Here is a 10,825-nt window from a genome sequence, read left to right as displayed (position 1 = left end):
CTGGGGGGGTAGAAATGGCAGCTTGAGCTGTGTCCTCAGTAGAAATGGCAGCCTGAGCTCTCCTGGGCAAAACACAAGAGGCCTGGCATCCGCAGCATTGAGGAGGGTGGGGGAGCTCTGCTAGCAGAGTTGCCCTCCAGCATCTGCAGGCAGGACTAAGAGGCTGTCCTGACCAGCATGCGAGCTGAGCTGCTGTCAGCTTGAGTCAGCAGGGAAAAGTCCAGCACTGGCCATTCATGCAGCAGAGCACATCCATAAAGTTGCTTTGACAAAAAGATGAAATCCCTGTCCGGCATCTCTAAACCCCAATGTCCTCACTGCTTCTCCAGGGGAGCAGCAGCACTTTCTGGCCTGGGATTCATAGAATCGCAGAATCCCAGACTGGTTTGGGTGGGAAGGGACCTCACAGCCCATCCAGTCCCACCCCCTGCCATGGGCAGGGACACCCTCCACCAGCCCAGGTTGTCCAAAGCCCCATCCAACCTGGCCTTGAACACTTCCAGGGATGGAGCATCCACAGCTTCTCTAGGCAATTATTTTTTGTTGTTTTTTATTTTTTTTTTTATTTTTAAAAACTGTTAAGCTTTGAAACCTAAATATTTGTTACAGCCCAGGATGACACATCTAAATTAAAAAAATACAAGTCATTTCTAATTTTTCCATTTATGAAAAACTAAGAATCTCTAGCCAACTATGGCGTCACTTTAAAACTTGTGGGGTGGATTTTTTTTTTAAATTTTGTATGATGTCTTAAGATTTTAAACCATGCTTGTTAAGGAAAGTTCAAGGAGCAAATACTTAATTAAGGCTTTGTTTTCAAAGGGTTGTGAGGAAGGTCAGTGGATGGCAGAGGCCAGTGGGTTCACCCATACACAATGCCACTCAAACCCACGCTACCAGGCAACATTCAGACAGAAATATTACACTTAATATTTACAGTATAGAGCAATATTTTTAGCCAGTGTACATATAAAGAATCAATGCATTTTTTTTATTTTTAATTTCCAAACTTGATTGTGATCATTATGTTCAAGTATTAGTCTTGTTAACAGAGATGAGAAATTCTCTACTTACAACAAATTCGGCTGTTAGAAAGGAAAGATGTTTTGGTACACTGAGGAGAACAAGATACTGAGGTTACACAATAGTTAGTGTCCTATGGTCACTGACTCTACTAGCTGCTGGAAGTGACGTGGGAAAGGAACAGGAGTTAGGCACTGAGGCCCTGGGAAGAAGGGATGTTATAAATAGCTTTGCTAATTTCCAGAGAGGAGAATTGTTCCATTAAATCTGCTGTGGAGTTTTGATGGCGAGGAATACAGAATCGCTGGTCCCACAGCAGCTTGTGAGTGGAGCTTTGCTTCAGATGAACCACCTCCTGTCCCAGGCACTGTGACTGCTCCAGCTCCAAGCACATCACCGGTGCGCTGATGCCTGTTGCACAGCTCAGCTTTGCCAGCCAAACTGCCCTGTGTGCCAGCTGTGGGCACGGCGCTCCGCAACTCCCTTCCCAGACAATATGAGTTCAAACTTCTGGTGGCGGTATGGCTAACCCAATGAAAAAGCATGAGATTCACCTGGTGGCACAGCATCTTCCCCTGTCCAAAATCCCTGATAAAAATATTAAGCACATGTGAAAGCGCAGGCTGCCAACTGCTCTTTCAGACCCTCTGAACAAAATTAGGCTGGGCTCCTCCTTGTCCTTCAATCTGCCACCACAAGGCATCATTTTTGATTCCAAGTGAAACGAAGGAGAGAAATGAAGGCTGACAAAGACCTTGGGTGTCTCTAAGGCAGCACAGAAATCCATGCCTCCACCTGGGTGCATGTCTCAGAAGCGTGCCACCTCCTTTCAGACTGGTACAGCTTCAGGGCAGGACCACTGGCCAACAAACTGTCAGCCCTGTTGTCCCAAAATCTGGGTTCTTCACCCAGTGTGCAAAGAGCCAGTCACACACAGAGTTGAGATATTTATTTCAATTCTGGCCGGACTAGGGTGCCAGGCATCTAACACCAGCCAGCACACTGAGTACATCAAGTGTGCCTTTTTTATAACTAGATGTAGCTGATTGGTGTTCTTAAACTTCCTTAACCACCTTTCACCCGCCTTCACCATACATATGCGTTTTACTTCATGTTTCAAACATTTGGGGAGATTCTCTAATTAGCATGCTCATTATTCACAAAGGGTTGTACATTTTAGTATTAAAATCAATACAGGTGAGTGGAGGATACACTATTTCTTAATACTCTTCCAAGGCTAGATATATTTTATATACAACGGGGAAAGAATACTTGAAAGGGTCCTGTTGCTCTAAATCCTCAGTCTGTTGGGAGATCCTGTCCTGGTTACTATTGTTTCAGAACATACTGTTAAGGATACTTGAGGTAGCATATACTTTGCACAATCTTCACCCTTATTTCTCCTACATCAGCCCCACCTTTCCTCTTCTCAGGCTCGTTATGAGGAGCTGTATACAGCTGGCCTCCTGCACCGGGGGCTTCTACACACCTCTGCGAAGATCTTCAGGCTACAGCCAAAGACAACGCGAGGCAGCCTTGCATGGAGCGGGACTCTTGAGAGCAGGAAACAACCCCGTCGTGAGAGAAGAGGCCCGCAGAGAAAGGCCTCGGCCCTCCTGCATCTGCAGGGCTGCAGCAGGGCCGGGGGCCGCTGCGACCCCTCCGCGCTCTCCCCTGCCTGCAGCTAGAGGCGGGTGCGTGGCAAAACCCCTGAGGAACGGCGACCCGGGGCTGCCGGTGCCCGGCTCCGAGCCCTTCCCGCGGGGGAAGCACAGCCAGGGCCCTGCCATGGGCCGGACGCATCTCCCCGGGGCTGCGCCGCGACCCTTAGCAGGGCAGCCCCTACCCGGCCCGCCGGAAGAAGAGGCGGTGCGGCTGTGGCTGCCTTCCCCTTCCGGCTCCCCCGCGCAGCCGCAGCCCGCGCCGCTGGGCCGGAGCGCTGGCCGGAGCCCCGCCGCGCTGCCATGGCGCCGAGGCGGCGCCGGGGCCTGGCTGCAGCGGGCTCCCTGCTGCCGCTGCTCTGCGCGCTGCTCCGCGCCGCCGCCGACACCAGCACTGGCCGGGTAGGTCTGGGAGCGGGAGGGGGGCCGTGGCCGGGCGGGGCGCGGAGGGGGGCGAGGCCGGTGGTGCCATAGCTGGGACGGGGATACCGGGGGCCGGGTTGTGCGCTGTGTTGGCCTGGGGGCGGGCTGGGAAGCTGGGCAGCTCCTGCCCTGCTCCTCCGCGCCCGGCTCCAGCCTCGTCGCCGCACCTGGGCGTTGCTGCCCGCTGGAAGCCTTCCTGCATCTCCGGTAGGCCCTGGCCGTGCCGCGCTCCGAAGCGGCCGGTCTCGGTTGCTGCTGCCGGGCTGGGCTGGGCACGGCTCAGGTGTGCGGCCGCAGTCGCTGGCAGCTCCTGTGCCTGGGCAGGTTGGGAACCGGCAGGCGAAGGCAGCCGTGCCCCTCCTGTGTGCTCTTGAGCATCACATCAGCCTCCCGGGAGGAACTTCTCTTGGTGCGGGCATCTTGTGGTGTCCCTTTCCATCACCCGCTGCCGCGTCCGACTCTGGCCGGGAGGGAAAGGGGATACAGGACGGTAGCCCCAGTCAGAGCTGTTTTGGTTAGAGTGCTCTGCCCTTGCTGCTCAAGGACAGCTTTTTTTTTGGTCAGACTGTAGGTCCATGTGTTCCAGCACGCTGTGTTTGTCAGAGGCCAATGCTAGATGTCAAGGCAGTGGTAGCAAACGTCCAGTTTCCAAGCAGTTTTGCAGCTTGGCTTTGTCTTTAGCCATTGGTGATATCTGTGCTGAATAGTTCTGTATGTCCAGTTACTTGGTGAACTTTAACACGCCTGGCCCAGACACTGACTCACACCTTTTTCCTCCTGCTTTGGAAGCAAGGCCCTTCTCTGTTTCAAATGGATTCTGGTATCTTCTTGTTGCTACAAAGAAATGGGGGTTGTTCTCCCTGTTGTGCTCCTCCTTGGGCCCCTTTCCCACTGCTGTGTCAGGCTGCCTATGTGAGAGCAGCGCATGCAAAGGATTCATCAGCATTTGTGTGTTGAGGACCATGTCCTGTGGGTCAAATGGATTGTCCTCATGGCTGGAAGAAGCTTACAGGATATATGTCAGATCTCATAGTAATTCTGGGCTAAGTATTGAATCAGAGGACTGGGGTATTGGCCAGACGAAAGAAACACTGGGAGGCGTGTGCATGAAAAGTTATGGTGACAAGTTTATGAAAGCAAACCTTCATTCAGGTTTTATTGGCATTTGCACTTAATGATGAATTAATAGTCCTTCTTCTTATGGTATCAAAGTGGGGGGGGAAGAGAAGGGAGGAAAAAAAATAATCCTGAATTAATGGGTATTTTTGAAAATGCTGTCCTTAGCATTTTGACAAGTTTGGCACGTGGGTTTTTATAAGGCTGCATTTTGGGAGGGAGGCGGGTAAAAGGGACAAAGCTCCTTGAGGAGAGTTGGCTGTTTTCCTGTTCTGACAATTCACTAGATATCTGCTCTTAGTAGAAGAAAAGTCCATCTAACAGGATCCCTGCAAACTTTGTGTGTGTGCATTTTTGGTGAGTGGGGGTTTTTTTTGTTTGGTTTTTTGTTTTGTTTTTAAATAAATACTCCTGTGCTCAGTGCAAGCGTAAAGCCGAACCTTTGTTTGTGGGAACGCCTGGGCCTGTTAAGGTGTTTGCTTGGAGTGATGGTCCAGAGGCAGCAGTAGGTGGTGGGCAGTGGCTTATTGGGAGTGTGCTGCTGTAGGGACTGAGAAACCTCATGATGGCAAGGTGACGGGGTGTACAGGAGGTCTCTGGAACAAGGACAGAGCTTCTTTGGCATTTCTGGTGCTCCTAAGACATAAGTCTGCCCCGGTTACTCAGTAGGGATGATGGCCATTTTTAATGGGCAGGTCAGCATCATCCTGTCGGGACAGGTTATATTAAGCTGGATCTTCAGCCCTTCCTGGGGATCAGATGATATTACCAAACCTAACAGAAAAAGAGAGAGATGGTTGAATTTTTTTGGCTAGTTCATCACTTTTTCTTATGAGGAAATGTTCTGATCTGTTAAGTTGAAAACTTACCATGGCACCTTACCATCTGTTTGTTTCTTTTTCAGGGTTGGTTAAAAACTTATGGCTACTTACTTCCATCTGACAGCCAGATGTCTGCCTTGCAGTCAGGAAAAGCTGTGCAGTCCGCAGTTGCCACTATGCAACAATTTTATGGGATCCCAGTAACAGGAGTTTTGGACCAGACAACTATTGAGTAAGATCAACGTAGGCTAATTTTGTCTTTCCCTTTCTTAACGCGTTGTCATGTTACCTGGGCTACAAGAAGTCTTCAAAAGGGATAGATGTGACTGACTTGGAGAAGTTTTGATTATGAATAGGTGTCCCTAATGAAAACATGTGGACAATTCCACCTTTTCTTTTTGCCAACAGTACTGTTTGCAAGTGTGAGGAGAAGCTCTTGCTAAATGTTGTTCTTTGTACATAGATCAGTGCACAGGAAAGGTGTGAATCCTGTGAGCTTCTGAAAGCTGAGAAAATCCAGTGTTTCATTTATTTCCATCTCTTGTCTGGATTTAGGTGAAAATCTGGCTGCAGAAATGGCTTCTAATGTATTTCTTAATTAGTTGTGGATCTCTATAGATGCTATTTGTGGAGATCTCTAGTTCCAAGTTGAAGTGAGTTGTTATAGTCTGACAACGATAGTCAAGACTACTTAGCTGTTGATAGTTGCCATTTGTTGGACATTAGAAGTTCTGTCCTGTGTGCCGACCATGTGTTATTTGTTGTTTGTGGCTGATGTCTTGATAGCACAGAAGCATTGGTCTAAATCACTTATGCTGGAGGGACTTGTTCTTTGAAGGCTGTTGCCTTTAGTCTGCTCTTCAGTGTATACTGTGAAGTGTGATGTGGCAGTGGTGTTTATTGCTGGCTTCCTGTCATCTGATTGCCTCCATGTCATGTATTGGCTGAATCTGTCTGCTGTTGGTCTGGACTAGGGGAGCATCTTTTGACTAAAGCAGAATGTACATAAGGTCTTACTAATGCTTTCTGGGGGAAAGAAGCATCTCATGGTGAGCAAAATAAAAAAAAAAAGCACAAATAATCAAACTTGCTTAGGTCCTGCCTGGAAGTTTTCCCTTAACCTTTTGTTATTGCACTAGCAGACCCTTTTAGAGTGTGCTCTGCCTAGTTCTTCATCTCTCCTGTTATGGCACTCTGCTGGCAAAAGGGACACAGTAGCACAAAAGAAGGGGGCGCAAAGTAACCAAATAGTGTGAAGAACAAAGGGGTTTGGTTGTATACCTTCCAGACTACAAGAAGGAGAAACAGAAGAAATTAGTGAATTAGGCAGGAGGAGATCATCCTGGACTGGAAGTGCCTCTCCAGTGAATGTAACATTCCTTCCTTTAGCTCACAGGAAAAGCCTGTCCTTCTTCATTGAGGGACAGAGAAAATCCTGTTTGTTTGCTTTTTAAATGAGTTGAAAATGAAATGCTCTTTAAAGGTGGGGATTTTCCATCCAAGATGAATGCTGAAGCAGACCCAGAGAGCAAGGTTGTGTATGTGCAGCTGGTATATAGAAGCTTGCAGTTGGAAGGGGTTAGGGAAGAAGGGGCTATGATATTGGCGTGCTGGTTTGGAGATCTAGGGAGCTGCTTCTGCTGCCCTGTGGGTGACAGAGGAAGGAAGCAAACTGCACGTTGGAATCCCTGCTTTAGTAAGTAAAAGTATTTTTCTGGAGGAAAGGAAGGTGCTGCCCATGTTTTACTGAGTTTATATATGGGCAGAGGTTGATTGGTGCATGAACCAAACCACTTGCTGTCATTTCTCAGCAGTCCTGGCTCTACGGAGGGATCTGGACAGGCTGGATTGATGGGCCAAGGCCAACTGTATGAGGTACAAGAAGGCTCAGTGCCAGGTCCTGCACTTGGTTCACAACAAACCCATGCAGCACTACAGGCTTGGGGAAGAGTGGCTGGAAAGCTGCCCAGAGGAAAAGGACCTGGGGCTGTTGGTCGACAGCCAGCTGAACATGAGCCAGCAGTGTGCCCAGGTGGCCAAGAAGGCCAACAGCATCCTGGCTTGTATCAGACATAGTGTGGCCAGCAGGACCAGGGCAGGGACCATCCCCCTGTACTGGGCACTGGTGAGGCCGCACCTCGAGTGCTGGGTTCAGTTTTGGGTCCCTCACTCCAAGAAGGACATTGAGGTGCTGGAGCGTGTCCAGAGAAGGGCAGCGAAGTGGTGAAGGGTCTGGAGCCCAAGTCTGATGAGGAACGGCTGAGGGAACTGGGGTTGTTTAGCCTAGAGAAGAGGAGGCTGAGGGGAGACCTGATCGCTCTCTACAGCTACCTGAAAGGAGGGTGTAGCCAGGGGGGTGCTGGTCTGTTCTCCAAATAACAAGCAATAGGACAAGAGGAAATGGCCTCAAGCTGTGCCAGGGGAGGTTTAGATTGGATATTAGGAAAAATGTCTTCACCAAAAGGGTTATCAAGCATTGGAACAGGCTGTCCAGGGAAGTAGTGGAGTCACCATCCCTGGAGGTATTTAAAAGATGCGTAGATGTGGTGCTTGGGGACATGGTTTAGTGATTGGAGTTGGGAGTGCTAGATTGACGATTGGACTTTATCTTAAAGGTCTTTTCCAACCAAATGATTCTATGAACACCCAGGGGCTGATGGGTGAAAACCCTAGATGGTTCCCTCTTCTGAAACTTGAGTATCCAAAGGCTTGAAACCTCAGCTGCAACCAAATGCAGATGTGCTTTACAGTCAGTTTGGTTGTTCTATCTCCATCTGTCCTGAGTCAGCAGGTCCATATGTTATATGGCTGTGTGGAGCAGGAGTACCTACCTAGAAATTACATGATGGGAAAAAGAGGTCCTAGTTGCTTTTACCAGTGAGCCTGTATTTTGAGTTGGAGGAGCATGTCTGGCTGTTCCTTGTTGGGCTGTCACTTCCTCAGACCTGGTTGTGGAAGCTGAGCAGAAGGAGAAGACTTGGCAAAGCAGGCTGACTCTGAGAGCTCCGAGTTACTCAGGCATTTGCTAAGCTGTTATTTCAGTCTGTATTATGAGTTTCGAGATTGCAGTTATGAATTTTTCTGTCACTTCTATCAGTGTCATAAGCTCTGTCCTTTTAAAGTAACTTTAGAATCCGTCAGAGTGCAAAGTTACCGTTTTCTATGGTTTCTTTGTTAGGCAAAAAAATTCTGCATATTCTGTTTATGCTTATTATGGAAGCCTAAAGTTTTTCATCTCCTTCACCACGTGCCCCCAAATCCCGACCTTGTTCTTTCCTCCAAGAGTGGTACCCAAGTGTGTGAAAGCTACTGTGTAGGCGCTGCCAGCGGGAGTGGGAAGTGGGAAGGAACACCACCGTTGGTGTTGCTTACTGGTACCTGAAAGGAAGGTGGGATGGGGCTCTGTTCAGCAGAGGGTCTGTCTTGAGGTAGCAGGTTGAGAATATGTAGTTTATGTAGTTTCCTGTAAGGAGAGCAGGGGAGAATACTTAAAACAGTCTCCTCGTACCCTGCAATTGATAGTGCCTCAGCAAACTGCGTGTCTGCCTGCAACTAGTGGGTTGAATTGTGATTTTGTGCAGCAGCTAGGCAAGGGTATAGTCCTGGGAGCATGCTGGGAGAGAAGGCACGCTAGCACCTAACAGAAGTGGTGACTGTTGTGATTGTTGTAATTGATCACATGGCCTTGGAGGAAACCAAGAAATAGTCTTACTTGTGTTGGAAGTGTCTTGTGTCTTATGCTTTGTCTTGAGCCTGTGGTGTAGGTCCCTTACCTTGGGATGCACGACACAGCTGTTTAAAGATACTACTCCCACCAGCTCAATCGTAGACAATTGAGAGTGCCAGCTTGCTCTATTTAGGAGAGTCTGGGTTCCAAGCCCTCCACAAAACTGGGGAAAGCAGCTGTATCTGGACAAGAGCTGGATGTCACTGCTTTTGGAAAGTTTTCTGCACACCAAGCAGCTGGAGGAGCGCAGTAGTCCATGCATAAACAGTGCCAAGTATAAATTTTGATGATCCAGTATTATTGGTGCCCCCATTTAAAAAAGGAAAAAAGGAGAGGGGAGCAACCATAAGTATCTGAATCCTGCTTGTCTTTTGTTCTTGTTTCTGATGGGATGAGTTTTTATAAATCCCCTGGAACACAGAAAGGGTTATCCAAACTGCTCAGTAGAGAATGGCTGTCAAAAAGCTGAGCTAAAGACAACCAATGGCAGCAAGCTACAACTTTGTGATTGTTTTGCCATATATTTGCCCTGCTGAGAAGAGAAGAGATGGCTGGACTTGTACTCTGGCCCACATGATTAGACCGGGGCCCGTACGTCTGGGAAGTAAGTTGAATCAGGGAACTGATCCAGATGAACGTTCTCAGCTCGACATTAGCGCAGGCTGTTGAGAACTTGGGTACTGCCTAGCTCTAACCAGGTAGTTGGGCTTTTTACTAGGTCTGTTTGAGATAGCGTGTAGCTGAGCTCTGGAACAAACCGTGGTAGAATATGGGGGTTCAGACTGGCCTCAGTATAATAGGGTTGAAAGAGGAGCTGGGCAGCCCTTGCGTAGCATAAGTCTGTCGGCAGCTCTGCACATGCTGATGCCTTGGAAGCTTTGTCTCAGGAAGCCCTTAACGCCCAGGGTGCCGGTATTGCAGCTTGCCTCTGGAACAGCCCCGTGCCCTGCCCTGTGTCCATGCATTGTGATGGAGCTGGCACAGGGAGTTTATCTTTGAAGGAATTAACTTTTGGTCGGGTCTCTGCGCAGTTCTGATTGGCTTTGATAGCACAGGACTAATTGGGGGGGGCTGATTTCCTGCAGCCTGCTCGGCATAGGGCAGGTGTTGGGAAGGGGCAGCTGCTGTTCATACAGGAAAGAGATGTTGAGGTGTGAGGGACTTGGTGATGTACTGCTAGTGTGTCAGCATAGCGAGCTGTCCTGGAAAGTCCTGGTGACTTGTCCTACGCATCAATGTTGGTTTGGTAGCACTCCCCTGTTAGCTTTTTGTCTTCTAGATGATACTAGTAAAGATAAAACAGAAGGTCATTTTCTGACTGTAATCAGGGCCTGATGATAGTGATATTCAGAGTACTGGAGTTCTCATGAAGCTCAAGACATGAAAACCTAATTCACACTATGGTTTGTGTAAGGTTATGCTAAAAACTCTATACCATATCATAGGACTGGAAATTTTTTTTTAAATATTCAGGAAATATCTAGAATACAGGCTACAGTAAGGCTAACATCTCTCTAGCAAAGTGGTAGAAGCAATGCAAAAGAACACAAATAAAGGACACTTGGAAAAACACACGGTATTGAGATTGAATTAATAGGGCTTTTCTAAAAGCAAATCTTAGATGTACTTTTCTTTGAAGGTAGCAGCAGTTGTGTGGGCAAGACAGATCTGATTTCCACAGGTTGCTATGATTTCTGAAAGACATACCATACTGATACATGTAAGGTAATGTAAGTGGGGAAGATCTGTGCTAGCTTTATATGCACAGCTTGGGTTCTTGTCAGGTACAGTACAATATGTATAAAAACTCTCATTTGCTCTGTTCATGGTGAGGAGAAGATGACAGATGACTGCGCTGATATTTGTAAGCACCTGTAGTTTTTACGTATAGGAAGTGGACTAAGGAAAGGTCAACCGCCTGAACTGGGAGCAGGTATGTGTGTTGTGAAAGAATGTTCTTGTGAGGCTGTGCAAGGCAAAGTGTCTATTTGTTTTTTATTTAAAAGGTGTCCTGGAAAGAAGTCTTATAAACCATCTCCTGGTGATGGGAAGAC

The 10,825-nt window shown here is 48.1% G+C and overlaps 1 protein-coding gene across 3 annotated transcripts in view; it reads left to right on the top strand.

Annotated features, from left to right (window-relative positions):
• The first annotated feature begins 2,232 nt into the window (after positions 1 to 2,232).
• MMP24 (matrix metallopeptidase 24) overlaps positions 2,233 to 10,825 on the top strand; it is a 46,694-nt gene continuing 38,101 nt past the window's right edge. For 2 of the 3 annotated variants that reach the window (XM_054845313.1, XM_054845315.1), the window contains exon 1: positions 2,233 to 3,086. In XM_054845313.1, the coding sequence (XP_054701288.1) occupies positions 2,464 to 3,086 (623 nt within the window). In that variant the 5' untranslated portion in view covers positions 2,233 to 2,463. Of the gene's footprint in view, positions 3,087 to 5,127; positions 5,277 to 10,825 lie in introns of all 3 variants that reach the window. The other variant, XM_054845314.1, reaches the window with a different exon arrangement.

The sequence above is a fragment of the Grus americana genome, chromosome 17, assembly GCF_028858705.1.
Source record: "Grus americana isolate bGruAme1 chromosome 17, bGruAme1.mat, whole genome shotgun sequence".
In the NCBI taxonomy this organism is placed as follows: domain Eukaryota; kingdom Metazoa; phylum Chordata; class Aves; order Gruiformes; family Gruidae; genus Grus; species Grus americana.
This window is presented reverse-complemented; position numbering and strand designations above follow the sequence as displayed.